Raw genomic sequence first — 22203 nt, forward strand, 5'->3', positions numbered from 1 at the left:
TTATTTAAAATTAAACAAAATAATACCTGATGAAAACTAACCGTACGATATACGATGAACGATTATAATGTGAGAATTCCTAAGATGCCCACAAGTGAATCCGAAGAAGATTCTCTTCCTGTTTGAAAGCTCCCTATCACCTCTCTTCCCCTTATTATATATTTACTTAGTCCTCACGCTTACCTAGATTATATATTCTAATAAGACCCATAGACTTTGTATAAACAAGGGGCAATACCCTCCTTTTGTCTCTCTCCCTCTCTCTCTTGTTACTTGACAATGTCGTCATGGTCGGCAACAGCCTCGCCGCTGCCCTTGCTGTTCCGGAGGCGCTCGAGCGGCGAGATTAGGAATTTGGCCTCGGTTTCAAGCAGCATCTTACCGGCTTTTGGAACTGTCGTCGATGAAGCCCACTTGCAGCTCAAGAAGTTTGTTATTGCTCCCTATGATAGAAGATACAGGTAAAATATAATGATCTCACTCGTATATTCTCTTATCAGACAGCGTAACATATTATGTATTTCTTTTGATTTACAATCTAGCAACGTTACATGCTAACGCAATAAATCATGAGTACAAAATATTCGTTCTGATTCATAGTCTAATAACGTATTTCCGTATCCATGACCTATGTTAGTGTGATTAATGGCTGTGTATGACATTGAAATGTGATGAAGGTGGTGGCAGGCGTTCTTGGTGGTGTTGGTGATATTCTCAGCATGGGCGTCGCCGTTCGAACTGGCCTTCAAAAAGGTGGCGACTGGGTCGCTCCTGCCCGTCGATTTGGTTGTGGATGCATTCTTCGCCGTTGATATCATCCTAACTTTCTTTGTAGCTTACTTGGACAAGTCAACCTACCTCTTAGTACTTGATCACAAGAAAATCGCTTTGAGGTAATATTCTTCTCTCTCCTGGATTCACTCCCCTACTCCCGCCCCTTTTTAGGAGTGATTTATGGTGTCACAAATTAAATACTAAAAAAAAATATTTATGTCGTTTACTTCTCTTTCAATTTATTCTATCAAAAAATCAAAACTTGAGAAAAAGATGAGTGAAAAATAAAAATAGGTGTAGCACCACATATAATTAATTTGGATTTAATAGGAAACAGATTAATTATGAAAAATCCTCATTAGTATTGTCATATAATATTAGATTTTTTCAGTTGATGAGAGATTTGAAAGAAAATTTCAAAAATCTTTTTGATCCTACGGGATGTGTTATGGATGATGAATAGCTAGAAACACCAACTTATTAAATCAAATTTAAATGCCAATTGATGTGATAATTTTTTATAGTTTGTGAATAAACAAGGTTCTAAGTCGGTCGAGAAAGAGGATCAATTAAACATTATTACAATAATCTAACAATCCGTGATCCAAAAGGATGTAAGGCTTGTTTGGTGAGCTAGTTGGAGTAGGTGTCAAAATGTGAGATGAGCATAATTGAATATGATAGATTATGAATCTACAATAACAAATGATCACATAAACCCGTGCTAAGATACGGTTAGCATGTGGTCACATGAGCAAGGGAGTCCCACACAAATCCGAAGGACGATTTTTGCCATGGCTTTTTTCACTAAGTCAAAATTGTCCTAGCCTATTTCCTACCATACCATGTAGGTGTTATAAATAAGCAAAAGTTAGAAAGATAACCTTTGCTAGGAACAGGAGCGAAGCGGGTGCGAAATATCACACTGTTTAGTTTCGTAACTATAACACAAAAGGATTGCAAGTAAAAAGAGGAAGGGAGGGATACTAATATTATTGATTTTAGTTCTTTTCTTTTGCAATGTGTATTGTGATCACACGGAGTGCTCTTTATATAGAGCAAAATTCGTGACAACCAAACAAACAAAATGACAACACTTTTTGAAAGCATCACACAACTACTATTCCTTTACTATTCCCAAGTCTATCTTACTGTGGACATTCATTCATCCTCACAATTTTACAACAGTAGGCCATATAAGGTCCTTTTTAAGATGTGTTTTTTATATCATATTTTCTTTTCTTTAAAATGAAAAATCAAAAGAGAACTAGAAGACGGAAACAAATAAAAGTGCATGAAAAAACACATTATTGTATGGAAATCATTTCTTATTTCTGATCGCACTAGCATGGTCAAATCTGTTCTTATCAATTTATCTACCCGCACCACTTGAATTTGTTCCTTGTTTTGTATTACAAGATTGTGACTTATCGTACATACAACGAGTTCTATACAAAAACATTCGTACTGATTGTCAAAGTTAACCACCACCAAAGATAATTACAAAAAGAATCAAGTTAAGAATGATGATTAATCTTGATACCAATTGAAATTATCTATTTTTATTTTGTTGGCAATTATAGGTATGTTACAAGAATATATTTTCCACTGGACGTAGCGTCAACTCTACCATTTAATGTGATATATAGAATTTTTACTGGCAATATGCACCATCAGCAAGTCTTTGGCTTCATCAATATGCTTCGTCTATGGCGTCTCAGACGTGTTAGTGAACTCTTCAAAAGGTATTTTAACTTCTAACTACATACAAAATCACTAATTACACATAAAGTTAACATGTAATTAAGATCCTAATAAAGGACTAGTGTTTAATTCACATGCAGGCTAGAGAAAGACACACGCTTTAGCTACTTTTGGGTTCGATACGTCAAACTAATTTGTGTAAGAATCTAGTTTCCTCTCTTTGAGCTTTTATTTTACTTGTTACATTCCCATATCCGGCATATTATGTTGACTGCATATTTATGTTGTTTCATACATATTTTGCCGTATTATAGATCCCGATTCACAGTCTAACAACACAACTCGTAACAATATCTAGTACTAATCAACCTATGTTTTTACGGTGGGGTTTTGGAGCACAGGTCACACTGTTTGCAGTGCACTCATCAGGTTGCTTCTACTTCTGGATGGCAACCCATCACAAACAAGCAAATGATACATGGATTGGAAGCCAGATCAACGACTTCGAGCACAGAAGCATCTGGTTGTGTTACACGTATTCCATCTACTGGGCCACTGTCACTCTCACCACCGTTGGATATGGCGACTTGCATGCGGTTAACTTTGGGGAGAAGATTTTTAGCATCTTCTATATGCTTTTCAACATTGGCCTCTTTGCTTACTTGGTTGGAAACATGACCAATCTCGTCGTCCATAGCGCTGTTCGAACTTTATTCATGGTATATGATTTTCTCCTCTTTTGCATTTGACAACGATTTTGTTTTCAGTTAAAAAAAATAAAAATAAAAATAAAAACGAAATAGTTATTAAACGGTTCTTAAAATAACTAAAAAAAAATATTCCCTTGTCAACTTTTCAACGACATAATCATATTACTAGACTATGAATTTGAGTTGTTTGGTCATTAATCGAGCTGATTGTTGCATGAATGCCTAATGAATATGTAATACCTAATCACAGTCTTGCACCATAAACATGTTGTCTTATAAAAAAATAACTTCCGTATTAATCAAGCATCTCTGATGCATGTAGAACCCACTTCAAAAGCCAAAACCATAAAAATCACCTATATGTAGATAATTGACCTTAGCATTTGAATTCGGGAAATCATTTATACACATTTTCCCCTTTCTACACATTCTTATTTATCATCGTGGAGGGCGTGAGAAAAATGGTGTACGAAAATCATTGATAAAACACGACGCAATGGTCGATTACTTATATACTAGACTAATTTGAAGTGACTTTTTTTGTTGAATGTGATTTATAAACAGAGGGATGCCATCAATGAGATATTCAGATATGCAAGCAAAAACAGACTTCCAGAAGGCTTGAAAGAGCAAATGCTGGCTCACATGCAGCTCAAGTTCAAGACTGCAGAGTTGCAGCAAGAAGAAGTGCTTGAAGACCTACCCAAGGCAATCAGATCCAGCATTTCCCACCATCTTTTCCGAAAAACCGTCGAGAAAACCTACCTGTTCAAGGGAGTCTCTGAACACCTAACTGTCCAATTGGTATAGCTATTGCCTACTCTCTCTCTCTTCCCTCTAAATGCAAGATTCATAATATGATCTCGTCGTTGTATAAATTCATCAAAGAACGTTGTTGTTTGCAGATTTCAGAGATGAAAGCAGAATACTTTCCCCCAAAAGTTGACATAATCTTACAAAACGAAATCCCAACAGATTTCTACATTCTAGTAAATGGAGCATTGGTACACACACACACTCTCTCTCTCTCTCTCTCTCTCTCTCTCTCTCTCTCTCTCTCACAATATCAATCCTACATAAGATATAGTAGAAACATAAACTAATTGCATCGCGTATTTGAAATGCAGGATGTGCTGAAGTACAAGAACGGCACAGAACAGGTACCTTTGAGCACTTCATTGTGAGCATTCCATAGATTGTTTCGGGTTTCAGAACCTCTTCTCTATGGAAAATGCAATGTACTCTCTCTAGGTTCCCCAGTGATGAACGGTGAGATGTAAGTTGCGTCTTCCATACAGGAGAGCATCTGCCAAGGTTTTTTTTAGAGAGTGTAGTGTGTTCGTATGCGCTATTTTAACTATGAAGTTCTACACATCAAGTAATCATGAAGGGCTGATAAACATGAAAGGCTCGAGAGTCAAGAAATTATCGAACATAGTAAAACATGCAATGCAAGATGACGGCTATGAACGAACTAAGGAAAACAAAACAGTGCACCTATTGGCATTGTAGGATGTTCAAGCCAAGAAGCAAATTAAGGAAAACCAATAGTCAGATGCCACAAGCTTGTGTATAGAATGAACTGCTAACGGATCCTACCGTGCATCTCTTTATACCGAAACTGATCCATCCAACCTCAAGGAAGACACCCGTAGCTTTCTCACATTGAGTTATGTCCTTTAAGCTTCCAACAACCTGCAGAGGCAGATGAACAAAGATCATAAAAATTCAACTTTAAACCGTAGCCCGGAAAGGATATTGTACTCGTGAGAAATGGCTCATCTCGGACGTCCTCTTCAATTAAGCAGACACAGTCTGAAAAATGAATACAAAGAATAAATATGGTAAGAGAAACCAAGAAGTACATATGCCCTCTCCTCCCCTAGCTTTAACGGAAAGAAAAAGTAACGTGAAGCGGGAGATCTCTAACATGTTAACCAGCTAACTGATGACCTATGAATCAACCCTGGGAATTCTAACACAGAAACAAGCTATTACAGCAATGTTTGTTGACACTGAGAAGCTTTTCTTATTATGTTGTTCTGATTAAACTTGCTTGTATTTTCAGTTTTTGTCAAAACTAGGATCTGCAGACTTGGTAGGAGAGATTGGGGTATTTTTCAACATCCCCCAACCTTTTACGGTGAGAACGAAAAAGCTTTCTCAGGTTATTCGGATCAGCCATCAATCATTCAAGCAAATCGTACAGTCACAGAATGAAGACAGCAAGATAATAATCAAAAACTTCATTGAGGTAACAACACCTATCTCCTTCCTCTCTCCATTACTCTCGTTTCGTTCTTTGAAGGTATATAAATAACCCTATCATGCATAGTCAGTTGTTTATGCCGAGTCTTTCCTTTACAGTACTTGAAAGACTTGAAACAAGAGGTGCGAGAAGAAATACCATTTCTAACAGAATTGCTCGATGACCTGAATATAGAGGTACACATCTCCATTTCAAACAGAATAACTTGACCGTAAATCTGAGTCTACTTATCCAGCTTTTCATTAGCTTCTATTGTTTATCGAAGAAAGCATTGTGAATTCACACCAATGTAAAAGACTACTAGGAGTTCGGAATTTTTGCCAGACATTCTACTTAGAACAACTTCACAACTGCATTAAGGAAAGCCAACACTGAGTGGTTTCTTTTTTTAATGATGATACTTTCATTTTCTTTGCAGCATATACAACCAAATGAACCAGCGAATTACCAAGGAGAAGCGAACATGGAAGGTAAAGTCGTCCCTTAGTTGAATGAAAATTGTGAAGCATAAATTGAAATTTGTTGGCTAGAGCCGGACACTAAAAATGTTCTAATGTGGAATTTTAGGTTAAAGTGGACACAGCGTTACATACTAATTCTATGCATTAAAAGTTTCAGGATATTTGTCATCTTAGTTTAAAATTTTACTGTCATTTTACAGAAACAAGCGAAACTTCCACTCCAGGGCCAATTACTATGAGAGTCATAATTCACGGACATCGTCCAGATGAAGGTGACACGAACGGAAAACTCATTCATTTGCCCGAGTCAATGGAAGAGCTTCTGAAATTAGCAGGTACCCCCCTACTTGAGACACATACCTCCGAAAACTATAAAATGGTCGGAGCTAGCAAGTGGCTAATACAAATGGTGAGAACTAAAATCCGCCACAGAAGGCCGGAGAGTTCATGATTCAACATATGGCCAACAATATAGAATATCACAATCTTCTCAGTAATACTAACTGATTTACCAATCAGTTTCATACCAAATAGAACACAAATTTTCGACCTCGCTCACACTTTCGTTACAAGTTGACAAATTATTGCAACGTACTAACTATTTTACTGTGAATGCAGAGAAAAAGTTGGGAAAAAGAGGAAGCACAGTTGTGATGGCAGACGGCTCACAGGTCGAAGAGCTAAACGCATTAAGAGATAACGATCGCTTGTTTATCTTTTAAACACAGACACTATGTATGAAGGAATGAACGGACGAATGACGACTAATCAATCGGTTTCGGCCATCTTCTAAACGAATTTTTATAATGTAATTCGTGGAAAATATGAGGATTCAAGAACTTACAGCGTCTGTGCATTCTATGCTCGGTTGTTGAGCAACTCCAAGACGGCGTAAGCAGCTTTTTCAACTTGCTCTCTGACCTCCTCTAAGCCTTTCTTCTTCTCGGTAGCAGATTCCTTGCACTTCTCGATCTCCTCCGAAATTCCGGCAGAGTTCTCATCAATCTCGCTATCGAAAAACCAGATCGTCATTGAAACTTCAGAAGAATAAATTCCAGGAAACAGTTCCTTGAAATCGAAATCAAATCAAAGTTAAATAGAAAACTGAAAAAAAAAAAAAAAATAGAAACTTACCTCATCATCTCAAACATGTTCTCCATCTCGCCCTGGACTTGCTGTGAAATCACTGCGCGATTTAATATAAACTTAAACAGTTTTTTCTTGGAATTCAGGACTCGAATTAGAACAGAAGAATTCGTGGAATCGAATCACAAATGAAAGTGACATTGAATTGCGCGAGAGAGAATTGAGCTGACCGTAGACGATGGATGACATCGGAGACTCGGTCTCCGATTGGAATTGGAGCTGAAGGTCCGACTGAGATGGTGAAGCCGCCATTGGAGTGTGGCGTGTGCTTGTAATTTTGAGCTTTTGGCAAAAGCAGCAGCTGAAATGGAAGGAATGTTGTGTTTGGTGCGCTAATTGCCAAGTACTCCGAAAAAGGAGGGAAACTGAAAACAACGAGTAAACTAGTTTTAAATTTTTAAAGGTGTATTTATACAAAAGAATTTTCATGAATTTCATAGTGTATTGCTGACCTTATTAAATTTTAGTTTCTCTCCTTATGTTTTGATAAAATTACAATCTTCAACCCATACAACTTGCATAAACAAATGATTTTTTAACTAAACAAGAGCAAAGATGGTATTAAATATGGGTAAATCTTCTCCAATGATCAATTCAAACATAATCTTTCATATGAGTACCAACGTAAAGCTAACATGATGTGGAAAGGCATGAACGGTAGTCCACCGTTCCAAAGGCCGATAAGACTCACATAGGCATTTAAGTATTCTCTGATCATCATCAACGTTTAGTTTCTGATTTTGGGTTGGACTGGAGACCATATAAGCCTAAGTAAGTTTGTTTTTTTTTTTATTTTGGGTTTGAGGCATATAGCTAGGAAAATACGAATTATTTTCTGGTTGAAAGTTTTGGGATGACTCGTGTGATTTGATTGTGGTCAAAAGTGGGCTAAAATATTTTTTAACCTTTCCAGGCGCTTTTGAAGATTTGTTACACTTCAGAGTCTCAGACTAAAAAAATCAATAGAAAATATAAAGGAAAAATTAGGTTCTCATCCCTATTTTTCATACTTCATTGATTAAAACCTTATTCATTTACAATTTTTGATCAAGGTCCTTAGATTTAAATAAGGGAGTTTTAACGAAAACCAACATTTTTACATTTTCCTGGTATCATTCACTGCACTTTTATTTGCCCTTTTTCATTAAAACTAAAGTTTTATTGGACTTTTCGTTAGTTTTCCTTTTAAATAAACGTCATTAATTATTTCAATAAAAAAATATTTTTTTTATTTCTAAATATATTCATTTAGTGTTAGAAACGTTATATTTGGTATATTTATATTTACGGCTAAATTTTTTATCATATATTTTTATTTTTAGTTTGTACCCATTTTCAATTTGCAATCCTTTTTTTATTTTGTACCAATTTTCTTTACAGTTATAATTTGTACCCATACATTAATTCTTTTTTATGCCTGTATTTTTTAAACTTTTATTTGTATTTGTACCCATATTTTTTAATTTATTTGTACCCATTTTTAATTATATGTATTATTTTACGTTTTAAAATATATCAATTGTAGTATCCCACATCGCCCGTGAGGGCGTGGTCTTTGGGCCTTATATATCCATTGCCAACCTTAAGTTTCAGTGAGGCCTTTTGCGGACTCCCTGAGGGGAGGGCAGGCGCTGGCTACGGCTGAGTACCGGTCCGCAGGAACAAAACCGTGCGGTAGCTCTGTCTGCGGGCAGAGAATGCCAAAGCGGACAATATCACTGGAGCTGAGGGTTGGGATGTGACAATTTGGTATCAGAGCCAGACTCACGGTCGTGGTGTGCCGACGAGGACGTCGGGCTCCCTAAGGGGGGTGGATTGTAGTATCCCACATCGCCCGTGAGGGCGTGGTCTTTGGGCCTTATATATCCATTGCCAACCTTAAGTTTCAGTGAGGCCTTTTGCGGACTCCCTGAGGGGAGGGCAGGCGCTGGCTACGGCTGAGTACCGGTCCGCAGGAACAAAACCGTGCGGTAGCTCTGTCTGCGGGCAGAGAATGCCAAAGCGGACAATATCACTGGAGCTGAGGGTTGGGATGTGACATCAATAGTTATTTTTTAAAATCTGTTAATAATTATGTGGGTGCATTATTTTTTCACTATAATTTTTGTGAAGAAAAATATTACCCTAAAATTGATTTAAGTATTTATTATATTTTCAAAATATTATTTGATTTGTTTAAATTTCATAATTTGTGGGACATCAAATGCATAAATACATGAGTTAAATCTCTTAAATGAGGCTAAAGATCTCGATCAAAATATTTAAACAAACAGGTTTCAATATAACAATTAAGTTGATTAAAAACTGGAGCCAAAATGACCCGAATATAAATAATGTACGTAAGCCGGAATCAAATCGAAATTATTGGTTTGCTGATGTCCCAATATTGATTATTAACGTTTGTGATCGTTAATGATGACTTTTTTGGATACACGTTCAGGTTCAAAACAACAAATTGGGCCTCTTTTGAGAAGTTCTTGTGTGCAGCAAAACCGTGAAATCTAGGCCCACATGTAGAAAGTCTCCCTTCCTCTAGCAAAATACTGCAAAAACATCTTCGGTCATTTCAATCACGTAACGTAAGATTAAAATATACTTTAATTACACGTTTAAATGTCCCCTCTTTGATAATGACCTCATAAAATAGATGTATTGAAAATTTTGACCGTTCCAATTACGCGTTTCTATTCTTGTCACTTTTTATTTTAGATGAGCGATAGTGAGAGAAGAATCTGACTCGTAATTTCTGATACAAAATTGTTTTCAATCACTGAGAAAATAAAACAAAGACACTTGGCTTGATATGCACACTCTTTGTGGGCCCCCCTTGGCATACTTAATTGAGGATCAGGATCCTCTCCTGATCTTTGTATGGGGATCCTCATGACCAACAAGTGTGGGCCGTTGGATGAAAATCCAACGGCTATAATTATTATAACTTTAAAGGAACCCCCTGTTTGTAGCCGTTGAATTTTCATCCAATGGCCCACACTTGTCGGTCATGAGGATCCCCATATAAAGATCAAGAGAGGATCCTGATGCATTAATTGAAGCAACTAGATAGTTAAATTAGTACTTAATTTGGATTTTATTGAATTTGAATAATTGGATACCAAATTATGAAATAGTGAGCACATACCAACAATAGGCCAACACTGTGTCCACGTGACGTATCTACTCAAAGCGTTTACCGTTAAGTACCAATAGCCTTTCGTTAAAATTTTCAATAAGGGAGTTTTAACGAAACACTCATGGTACTTTTCACTTTTAACGAAAACCACATTTTTACTTTTTCCTAGTATTATTCACTGCACCTTTATTTGTCATTTTTCATTAAAAATTACAGTTTTTTTTAGACTTTTTGTTAGTTTTCCATTTAAATAAACGTCATTAATTATTTCAATAATAAAATATTTTTTATTTCTAAATATATTCATTTAGTGTTAAAAACGTTACATTTGGTATATTTATATTTATGGCTAAATTTTTTTATTATATATTTTTATTTTTAGTTTGTACCCATTTTCAATTTGCAACCCTTTTTTTATTTTGTACCAATTTTCTTTTCAGTTTTAACGAGAAAATATGCCCGCGCGTTGCTGCGGGGCTTGAATAAATTTGTCGCAACAGGCATGAATAGTTTCCACACAAAGCAACTAAAAAGACACAGCACCTAAGAATCAATGAACAATTGGGACATCTTACTCATGTGAGTCTCAATCCCTAGTGAACAAAAGTCCTATTTCTTCTTCAAATTGAATCGACATCATTGATCAAGCAATTAAACATTCCTACTAACAAATAATTGACCCAAGAGTTGAGCAGATATATAGGGATTGGACAAAGGGGACGCAATTAAACTGTATAATTTAACAAAAGTAAAGGTCAACAGAGCTCTTCGAATTAAACTATATACCTAATTTACCAGAAAACTTCGTAAAATTAACAGTTTACCCGATATAAGCACTTAATTTTCCTATTTAAAACAGTTTACCCATTCTTGATAAGTAAAATATAGCTTGAGCTTAATTTATTAACAGCTTAATGCAATTCAAAAGTATTTTCTGTTGTGGCGAGAAGGAGAAGCTACAGCTAACCTGCCTTAACTTTTTACTTTTTCCATATGCATATGTACAGTTTACATGCACCCTCATACCATGTGTCTTGAGCTGTTATCTATCCTCCAATTGTAGCATTTTCGCTCTTCTGCACGGGAACCTCGACAGCAAACGATTTCATCTGTTATCGGTTAATGGAGATGTCTTCTGCACAACTGTACTACAAAGAGGGAGAGAAACAGTATTAGGAAAACACATTATACTCAAAATCATCACTAAAGATATTTTTAAACAGATCAAAATCCATTCATATGAATAGTTTCCACACAAAGCAACTAAAAAGATGTAGTACCTAAGAACCAGTGAAGTCAAACTTTGCTTGCTATATATGGATAGCTATAAGAAACATTCATTTGTAGATCGTACTGTGTCATCAATATCATAGTTTCAAGTAATCAGCCCACTACATGGAAGAAAAACACAGAAAACGGAAAGTAGAAAAGTAGAATACATAATACTTGAGCTCTGGCAAGAATAGTAAGTTTCTGAAAAAATTGCTAAACCGTCTTACAAATTCAATCATTAAACATTATACTTAACCTAAGACAAAGTATATAGTTTGTTTACAAAGCAAAACGAAGTGCTGCTATAATCTGCAACAGATATGAATCATTTCCGCATAAAGATACTCAAATTTGATGGCACATTGAATAACCAGCAAGCAAAGCAATATATGCCATGTGCAAACACGAAACTAAAACAAAAGGAGGATTAAATCGGATCAACCAAATAAAGAATCTATTAATCGGATCAACCACAATCAATATATTTGAACCCAACCAAAAAGAAACTAATTGCATGTCATAAGTTTATAAACACGCATAAAATATATAACCTTTCATAACTACTCAAAAGTAATGAATTTCGCAGTACATATTTCAATTACAAACCGCAAATAAAGTGGAATTCAAATTGATAAACTGGCAGAGGAAAATGCATTAACATTTTCATGCTATCTGCCTTGATGACAATATTCATGAGTATTGAGATTTTATAGAAATAGATAATGAAATGGATGAGAAAATAACAAAGAATGTTCATCCTTTTTCAATCAGGAGCAATCCAAAACAGAACTAAAAAGAACCCATCTTTCAATTTTAGCTCTTTGACACCATTGAAAAAACATTACAATAAAATTTTGCAAATCGTTACTTATCATTCTTCAGAAGCATTTTTATGATTTCTAGGCATATTTTTAAAAAAAAAGGTAGAAATATGAATCCAAACAACCTCCAATGGATACGCTAATAGGATCGTTAGCCAACCACTAAATACTTCCAAAGATTATAAAAAAGTGGTGTCTCTGTTACATGCATCTCCGAGACCCCCACCCCACGGCAGGCGAGAAAAGGGAAGGCAAAAATCAAAATTTGCCTCTGCCTTGCATTACTGAAAGTTTAAACTAAAATATTGTCTTAATTTGAAATCCGTCAAGGGCTATAGCTATCCCCTAAACTGCCATGTTACCCAAAATTCTTTTATCAGCAACGTAGAAAAGCATTTAACCACCCCCATTCCAATATATCTCACACAAAACCCAAGAAAGAACAATGCAAAGAATAGTAGAAAAATATTGAAAGACATGATTTACCTGAACGTTCACAATGAAGAAGAATTCTCGCCAATCATGCGCCGCATATTTCTACATAACAAAAAAATTGCAAAAAATATGAGTCACGTTTTAATCACCATTTCTAACAACTATTCAATAAAGGATCAAACAACATATAACAGTTTGAGAAAAAAAGGGAACTAAATTTAAGTTGAGTAGGGTAAATAATTGAAGTGACCTTGAGACATTTAAGGTAAGATTTTTGTGTAGTGTTGAGCCATATAGCAGGAACAATTGATATGCAACACATTTAGCCCATGCGTTGTTGCGGGAATGTCAAATGGATCATAAATATTGTAAGTGTTAAAATAAGGGAAACTTCTGAATAAACTATCAGTTGACATGAAAGTTCCTTATAGGAAGGAATTGTTATGATGCGGCTACTATTGAGATGATTGTGAAACTGATCATGTTCAACTGGATATATTTAAGCATTGATAAAATGAGGATTACATCTATGATTGCCATGTTAATTTTTATTATGATTTTTCTCATAACCTTAAAATAGGGCCAAGAATTTCGACTCACCATCCCCCTTTAGTACAGAGCAACTTGCTTCCTTTGTTAACAGACCAAAATAACACGCTCCTATTGAGGAATGACTCTAATGCCACACAACTGAAACATTACAAAGACAATTATAGAAAAATCCATTAATCCCTAGCTTTCATTTATCCAAAAGCATTTCGCATATTCATCATCTCTCTGATCATGAAAAATTTAAATTAATAATAATCACTCAAATCATATTACAATATATCACAAACTATGCCATCTGATAATCGATAAATTTAAAATGAAAACCATAATTTGAAATGTCCTAATTTTCACAAACACTTTCACAAAAGCCAAACAAAAAAAAAAACAAAAGGAGATGAATGAGAAATGAGAATCGAGTAATTACCATGTCCGGATTTGGATGAGGAAGGAAGAGAAGGCCATGATCGGCACTCAGTCTTCCTCTTCTTGTAATTTATGTTCCCCTTTCAAATTTCAAAAACAAAAAAACCACCCATACTTGATTCCCATAAAATAAAAATAAAAATAAATAAATAAATAAAACTGGTATAAAAATTTCATGACACCTATAAAAATCCACCGTGCATAGTTCTTTTAATTCTATCACAGAAACTTCATTTTAAACTAACCTTTACACAATCCTAATCATTTGTGAATTACCATATTCTTATCATTATTTCAATGTCTTCTTATATATAGGGTGAGCTCAGACCAGTCACTAAAGTTGCTAATGTATTAGGCATGACTTACAATATTCTTCAGTGTCATCCCCACTCCATTTCTTCCCAAAACCCAGGTATTCGGTGCCAGAACTCCATCTTCTCAGTTGTTGCATATCTTCTTGCAAATAAGTCATTGACTTCTCACACCTAGAGACCAAGCCATCACGTCGCAAACGCGAGCATCTCTGATCAGCATCAAAGGGGGTTGGCTTGGAAAATGATAACTGAGCATCATTCAAGGGATTATTCTGTAGCGATGTGCCTACTCTGGATGATGCCAAAGTGGTCCCTTGAATAGGTAATGAAGGTAGTCATCCATCGAGCCCTTGGACAGGTGCACTGTACTGCATGAACATGAGAAATGCGAAAAAATAAGAATTATAAAAAATAAAGTGAATCAATCAAACCCATGGATCTTATTGGAATTACTTTCATAAAAGCTTAAGCATTTTGGAAAGAACATTTTCATTTAAAAATAAATTTTAATGTCTTTCTATTCAAGTATGTTGGCCCAAAATTAAAAGTGATAGATGCTTTCAAACAGTTTACTTTGTACCCATCATTAACATTACAAATTTTTAGAAGTAATGTAGACGGATTTGTTTAGTTGCATCAGGCTCCTCAGTTTCCAACTGAATGCCAATTTATGATCCACTGCCCTTTCTTTTCAGACAATAAATCTAAAACATTGATATAACCAAATGTATCCGATAATAGAAAACTACGTAAATTTCCTAGGAGAGTTCATGAACAGAAGAACTGACAAAGTATTGAGTTGATCATGGCTTTTATACCTAACCCAGTGAACAGCTGCTGGAAGAAGTATCTCAGGAATAAGCAATATTATAATGGATTGCTCGGAAGCGCATATTCTTCAAATTCCTCATCGCAAGGACAGCAGCAAAGAGTACCCATCTCTACATTTCCACCAATATATACAAAAAAGTCAAAATTTGAGTTTCTGAAGACAAATCACACTTAAAACGGGCTCACCATCTCTTATTACTTATTTGCAGTGTATAGTAAGATCCAGTATCACATTCATACGCAATAGTATCTAGTACTAAAGCTCTGTCAAGTTTCACTCCGAAACCTCAAGTTACAGCTATAGATTATAATGACATTCATACACGATAATATTTAGTACTAAAGCTTTTTCGAGTTTCACTCCAAAACTCAAGTTACAGCTTTGTATTATAATGTTTCCCCTAGACAATGATCATTCACATTCAACAAAAGCATTCCAGCTGCTTCATTGATAAAGATTCATCAGCTATTTAACTCTACAAATAAGATAAACATAGAAAATTTAAAAAGAAACAGACATAACCACATAAACAGGCACGGCAACATATATTTTAAAACAAACAAAACCAAGTCACAAACACGCTTGATTTTTCATCCAGCGATCAAAATCAAACCACATCTATAAACCATGAAATAGTACATATGGAAATCAATTGTGATCGTCATCTAAAACTCGATAAATTAATTGTCAACATAAAAAATTACCTCACATCTTCACTTCTCTTCTGCTTTGGCATCAGCAGGTTGACTTCTAGGTTAACGAAGTCCTAAAAACAAAATAACGAAAAATGTTTACCAGTCCAACATTTCAACATGTGGTTTTGGTAAGTATGACATTTCAACATAAACGTGATATAGAAGACAGATATCCACATGTCATTTCGTTTGTTCAGAACCAACAAAAAGGCCAAATATAAGAGAATTGAACCAATTTAAAACAGTAAATCAGTCTCCCAATAAAGGAGAACATAAGCATGATATACAAAGATCGAAAGGCACTTTTAATTTGGTTTCCTCAAAGGCAATGAAAATAATGCTAAATCAAATTGAATTGAACAAAGTGGAAACGGGATAAATGAAGATTTGAAATTGCTTACATCTCTATCATATCCCGCATTTCCCTTACAAAATAAACAATTATGAATAGAGTACATGAAAATCAGCACAACAAAAAAAAACCCTATTGTTTATTATGCTGAACAATTACGAATACAGAAAATCATATAAAACAGTTCCTAATTACAGACTTAATACATACAATGGCCTAAAAAAAAGGCAAAATCTAATCAATTTCATCCAAACTCAATATTATACATCAAAGACACAATCTTTCGATATCCTAAACCAAAATTATCATACAAAAACCATAAATTTTCCGAATTCGCAAGCAGCAAGTCAATCTCTCTCAATTCCTAAACAAATTCTCATAATTCTAGAATCCAAATTGTAATCTTCGATAATTTTTTAAAGAAAATCAAGAAATTATACCTTCCATCGACTAACGTACCACTCCTCCTTCTCCACAAAGAAAGCATTGAACTTTTCCAATTTGTTCTCCAGCAACTTCACGAAATTGGTGACGTCTTTGGAAACCTCACCAGCTTCGCTGACTTTGCATACTAAATCTCTGTCGTCGGCCAATATGGGCTGTTTAGTAGAGATTTGCCTTCGTCTCTGGGATAGATCAGCGTCAGCTGCTTCTTCAAGTCCTTGTACGACAGATGAAGAATGGGTTAGAGATTAGTTTGATTAAGAATTAACTCACCTATTATTGATTAAGAATTAATCCCAACCATGCCAGCTCTCCACTCTCAATTCACTTATTATTGATTAAGAATTAACTCCTAAAATTAATTAACAAAACCCATTACTCAAAAATCCAAACTTTATAAGGAAAAAAAAGTAAATATTGGTAAAGCTCAATTAAAAAATGAATAGGAAATTGACACTGAGAAGAAACAAAGTAGGGAGCACCTTATCGTCTTCAAAACCACCTTATTCGGTTTTTCCTTGTTGATGATCTTGTCAAATCTACAAAAAAAAAAAAATACAAATTCAATTAATCAAACAGCTTACATTATTTCTGAATAAAAAAGTGATGGAAAATACACGGTTGGCCGAACATGTCGTCTTTGAAAGTAGAAGAATTTGAGATTCAATTTGGGTGGAAATGGGCAATGCTGGAAGGGAAAATAACACTAATAAAAACCAAAACTATTTCAACTAAACCTATACCCCAACCAAGCACAACCAAATGCACACTAATCACATTTGTAACTATAGAAATAGGGAACCAAACAGATATAACAAATGTAATATCATTGGTTCAAAAATATTAAAGGAGCTATAGGTCGTAGTGTAGCATGCAAAAGTGCTACTACTCTGAATTTCCAACATGCTCAACAGATCTCTGACTTTCCATATGTATTTAAATTGAAACTAAGAGATCATTTTTCCGCACACTGATTATTTGAGATTCGCTACAAAAATGAATCCATAACTTACTTACGTTTCAAAATGCACTCTAACATCCATTAATCTAAACATAATTTCTTGAGCAAAGCAAACAATTCAATCTCATTCCTCCATAAATGTCCTTGTTTTATTACTTCATGGGGCTAATTTCTTCCAAAAGATTCACAGCCAATGGTTTCCAACATTAAAATATAACAACATGTTGAACACATTAAACAAACAGTTTTTCCAATTACTAAACAGTTTTATTAAACGGGAAATAAGGTTATTTTCTTGTCACAGAAATAACATTTACAATGTATCAAAGCAAGTGGTGGTTACTAAAATGAATATGTTAGCATACTCTTATAGCATAAAATCTAATAACCTAAATGATAGTGTTTCAATTGATATCAACAATTAGAAACAACACAATTGCAAACATAAAGTTAGGTGATTTCATGGTTAAAAACCATGTAAACCACCTAGACATAAAGAAATAAAAAATACATGAAAATCAAGGACTGACTTGAGCTTGGAGTCCACATAATGCTTTTAAGAGTAGCAAATGTTCTTTTGGACTGAGTTCTGTTGGAGAGAGTTCCTTGTAATAAGATATCTCCTCTCTGCACAAACAGCAAAATGGCAAAAATGGTTAGTCTGTCTAAAGAATGAAACCAGATTAAATACAGTGAATGGCGCTAAGATGAATAAAACTGAAACAAACACCCATAATTTATAATTAAGCTAAGCAAATCACATCAAGCACAACACAATGACAACAATATGAACTTTCAAATAACATAACATCTATCAACTACTCTGAACAGGATTTTCAAAAATGGATAACTAACCTGTAATTTAGAAACTTATGTCGTTCACTCGCTTAGTGATTAAGTGTCCTAAGTTTGGGAAGAGTATTCCATGAGCTGCAAAACACAGTGAAACAAAGATCAAACAAAGACAAAAAGAAGTAGTTGAATGAATCATAATTTTGCCAAATTGTATGGCCATATGGTACAATGGGGGATCGTGACAGGCCATGGATATTGATGTTGACCTCAAACCTCACAAATCATATATAATTCCTTAAGAACCATATGTAATTTATCAACAAACAAACAGCTAAAAGCCAGCCCTGCAACTAATTATCTCACAAATAATGATTGTGTGCATATCTAAGATAAAACTGAACCAGATTCAAAGAATTATTCGGAGAGTTCTTTCATAGCTTTCATATGGTCATCAATTAAGTTTTGTAGAATTATGTCTCATACTTCTTAGCAATGAAAGAAACACAAATAGCACTCATACTCAGAACAAAAAATAATCTTTAATTTCTTCTAATAATGTTCTTGAGGGAGAGAATGAAACTGGAAATTTATATTTTGGAGATTTTAGTGCACACATACATACCAACATGTGCAAGGAAAGCAGTCTGAATTTGAATTGCAGCTATATCCTCAATTGGCAATCCAAGAATAAAACAGAAACCTATTCCTTATCAAGAACTACAGGGCTTGACTAAGAACATGCAACCATAATTGATGTTCTAGATTCTTATATTGAAAATTTTAAAGGACCAAAAGTGCATTACTCTCTCGGCTAGACTGTGGTTATATGTAGCTTGTACCCTTCTTGCCCTGACATGAATATAGTCTTGCTTGGGTGGCTCGGAAGGTTTAGAGCTTTCTTCAGCTGGCTTGTTGTCACCAGCAGCTGAACTTTCTTCAACTTCAGCCTTCAAACTGCCATTTTCATTACTGGATCCTGCTAATTTCACCCGTTTTCCACCTGAATCTTTCTGTTCATGAACAAACAGGGCAAAGAAAACAATAAACAACGATACAAAAAATTCAAGACCAATCAAACAACATACAAACAGACATCAATAACTGAATATCATGCAGCTTAACTCGCTTAACGACACACATCACGCCATTTTCAGATGCATTAACATTAAAAATCAAGTCTTTACATATAGCTGAGACAGTAGAATCGCAACTTCAGAATTTCCTAATATTACATGGATTCTATAACATTAGATAAAATTATCTATACTACACATATGCAGATCAATTCCAGATAAATTAAGATCAAATCAAGGTATGGAATATATCAATTTAGGGTTGGAAAATCACCTTGAAATTTCAGTGGACATAAAGTGAGCGAGAAAGCTAAGAGACAGAGACAGTGAGAGAGATGGGAGAGAGAGAAATGGTTTGAGAGATGAGAAAGTGAGAGATGCAGAGTCTTAGAGCCGGCTTCCCTCAACCTCTTGCGTTGTCCCCATCACCTCGATCCAATCGAATCATAGAGGCTCGATCCGATCGAAACGAAGCACAACCTCTCTCCCCCTTGAAATCTGAAATCCCCACCCAAAAAACCACGCATGGGCCTCCATGACACAAACGATGGAGTAAGACGACATAGGCGAGGGAAGGCAGACGGCGGTGAGAGGAGGATAGGATGGACGCGAGACCGTCTGTGTTGTTCTCGTCGGGTCTGTGAGACAGAAGAGGCAAGGAGGGTTTGAGAAGGAAACGAAAAAGACCGCCTCTACCATCGTTCTTCCTTCCCACGATCATCAACACGTATGCATCAAGATTAACGGCAGAGAGGGCCAATGGTAGTCTTGTAAATAAACTGAAATGTCTTACAAAACACTGTTCATTTCTACAGTGCAATTTTGCCAGCTTCTTTAGACTAAAGTAATTTGTATCCATATATTAATTCTTTTTTGTGCCCATATTTTTAAAACTTTTATTTGTATTTGTACTCATATTTTTTAATTTATTTGTACCCATTCTTAATCTTCTAAATGTACCCATGCTAATTATATGTATTATTTTATGTTTTAAAATATATCAATAGTTATTTTTTAAAATCTGTTAATGATTATGTGGGTACATTAATTTTTTGTATAATTTTTGTGAAGAACAATATAGCCCTAAAATTGATTTAAGTATTTATTATATTTTCAAAATATTATTTGATTTGTTTAAATTTCATAATTTGTGGGACATTAAATGTATAAATGCATGAGTTAAATCTCTTAAACGAGGCTAAAGATCTCGATCAAAATATTTAAACAAACAAGATTTCAGTTTAACAATTAGATTGATTAGGACTAAAACCAAAATGACTCAAATATAAATAATGTACGTAAGCAGGAATCAAATCGAAATTATTGGTTTGTTGATGTCCCAATATTGATTATTAATGTTTGTGATCGTCAATGATGAATTTTTTGGATGCATGTTCAGGTTCAAAACAACAAATTGGGCTTCTTTTAAGAAGCTCTTGTGTGCAGCAAACCTGTGAAATCTAGGCCCACATGTAGAGAGTCTCCCTTCCTCTAGCAATACTGCAAAAACATTTTCTGTCATTTTAATCACGTAACATAAAATTAAAATATACTTTAATTACACGTTTAAATGTCACCTCTTTGCGAGTGTGTGATAATGACCTCATAAAATAGTTGTATTGAAAATTTTGACCGTTCTAATTACACGTTTTTATTATTATCATTTTTTATTTTAGATGAGCAACAACAAAAGAAGAATCAAACTTGTAATTTCAAATATAAAATTGTTTTCAATAACTGAGAAAATAAAACAAAGACACTTGGCTTGATATGAAAACTCTTTGTGGCCCCCCTTGGCATACTTAATTGAAGCAATCAGAAGAGATTTTTCAATATGATCGGTACACCGGGATGGTACATCACGTGTCATTATACAAATGTTATGATATGTGTGCTAAAAAATTAATAACTTAAAAAATAAAATTTCCCACCACTTCTATTAAAACACATGATGTACTACTTATGCTCTCTTCATAATGAAAAATTTCTTAGCAACTAGATAGTTAAATTAGTACTTAATTTGGATTTTGTTGAATTTGAACCATTGGATACCAAATCATGAAATAGTGAGCACATACCAACAACAGGCCAACACTGTGTCCACGTGACTTTACCGTATACCGAGGACCAAAAATGAAACGGTAATTTCCAACCATTTAATTTGTTTATTAAACTCATTTTATTTGTTTATTCCTTACACTAGGAATTTTTTGGAACTTGTGGAGGTAGCAAGCATAATCATAATTTAAATAAAATAATATTTCTACTACTTTGAATTTTATGTGATTACAATTAAGTCACGTTAATATTTTATATTATTTTTTATTTTATTATTTCTATAAAAAATTAATATAAAATGTTAACGTAACTTAACCGTAACCACACATCACAGGAGAGACGGCATGGGGAGAGTATGAAAATGAGATGACAAACAATCCACCTCCTTTTAAATATTAAAATAAAAAAAAATCTTTTCTTTTTTTATTCGGGTAAGTAGGAAACTTCCAGGATATAAGGTCTTGTAAATACATACAATTATGAATTTTTTTAATTAAATTATGTTTTCTTTTCTGTTAATTCAAGGTGTTGTTTTGCATAAGAGCTTTCCTATTAACACACGTTACACGTTAAGTTCACCTCACCAAAGCATTTTTTACACATTATTTGACAAATTTACCCTCTCAAAACCAAACAACTTAAAAAAAGAAAAAAGAAATAAAACAAATCACACAACCACACCCTATCGGAAACCCCACTCTCGCCGACAACCCAACCCCTCGCTCTCGCCTGAAACCAGACTCCTAGTAGAAGTGGTTCCGATGACTCCGTCTACCACCCTTTTCACTTGCATAGTCGCATGCTGTTTCCTTTATGTTACAACTTAGAAAGAGAAAGTTAAACACCTTGTACGACAAACTATATCCCTGGTCCGCGTCGGGGTGTTCGTGCGAGGGTGCAGAAAGGGGCGGAGGAGGGGTGTTGGGCTTTTGCTGGACCGACGGTGATGCGCGGGGAAGATCTCAGGGGGGTCTAGGAGCGG

At 34.8% G+C, this 22203-nt stretch overlaps 2 protein-coding genes and 1 long non-coding RNA gene across 24 annotated transcripts; 1 reads left to right on the forward strand and 2 right to left on the reverse strand.

Annotated features, from left to right (window-relative positions):
• The first annotated feature begins 210 nt into the window (after positions 1-210).
• Positions 211-6757, forward strand: LOC103940087 (potassium channel KAT3-like). Its single transcript, XM_009350165.3, has 13 exons — positions 211-461; positions 678-893; positions 2358-2519; positions 2619-2676; positions 2880-3197; positions 3753-3992; positions 4094-4192; positions 4316-4348; positions 5257-5442; positions 5556-5633; positions 5876-5927; positions 6119-6253; positions 6537-6757. Exons 1-13 carry the CDS (start codon positions 280-282, stop codon positions 6638-6640), a joined length of 1863 nt encoding a protein of 620 aa, XP_009348440.1. The 5' UTR covers positions 211-279; the 3' UTR covers positions 6641-6757.
• Positions 4568-7547, reverse strand: LOC103940086. 2 transcript variants are annotated; one of them, XM_048582402.1, is made up of 4 exons: positions 7235-7547; positions 7053-7104; positions 6763-6927; positions 4568-5003 (listed from the first exon to the last, which is right to left on the reverse strand). In XM_048582402.1, the coding sequence occupies exons 1-3, from the start codon at positions 7500-7502 to the stop codon at positions 6777-6779; spliced, it is 471 nt and encodes a 156-aa protein (XP_048438359.1). In that variant the 5' UTR covers positions 7503-7547; the 3' UTR covers positions 4568-5003; positions 6763-6776. The 2 variants fall into 2 exon arrangements, with proteins under 2 accessions (XP_048438359.1, XP_009348439.2); XM_009350164.3 differs by having other exon boundaries at positions 4568-4883; positions 7235-7543.
• Positions 7548-10912: 3365 nt separating this feature from the next.
• On the reverse strand, positions 10913-19874 carry LOC103940089. Of its 21 annotated transcripts, none has more exons than XR_007257679.1 (14): positions 19438-19874; positions 18894-19100; positions 18151-18225; positions 17826-17922; positions 16817-16873; positions 16331-16551; positions 15548-15609; positions 14830-14952; positions 14064-14379; positions 13699-13777; positions 13323-13412; positions 12774-12824; positions 11475-11585; positions 10913-11337 (listed from the first exon to the last, which is right to left on the reverse strand). It is a non-coding gene; the product is annotated as an uncharacterized LOC103940089 (long non-coding RNA). The 21 variants fall into 21 exon arrangements; XR_007257677.1 differs by having other exon boundaries at positions 10913-11342; XR_007257685.1 differs by lacking the exon at positions 11475-11585 and adding an exon at positions 16966-17022.
• Between the last annotated feature and the right edge of the window lie 2329 nt (positions 19875-22203).

The sequence above is a fragment of a genome, unplaced genomic scaffold (genome assembly GCF_019419815.1).
Source record: "Pyrus x bretschneideri cultivar Hongxiangsu unplaced genomic scaffold, Pyrus_bretschneideri_v1 Contig1, whole genome shotgun sequence".
Lineage (NCBI taxonomy): Eukaryota > Viridiplantae > Streptophyta > Magnoliopsida > Rosales > Rosaceae > Pyrus > Pyrus x bretschneideri.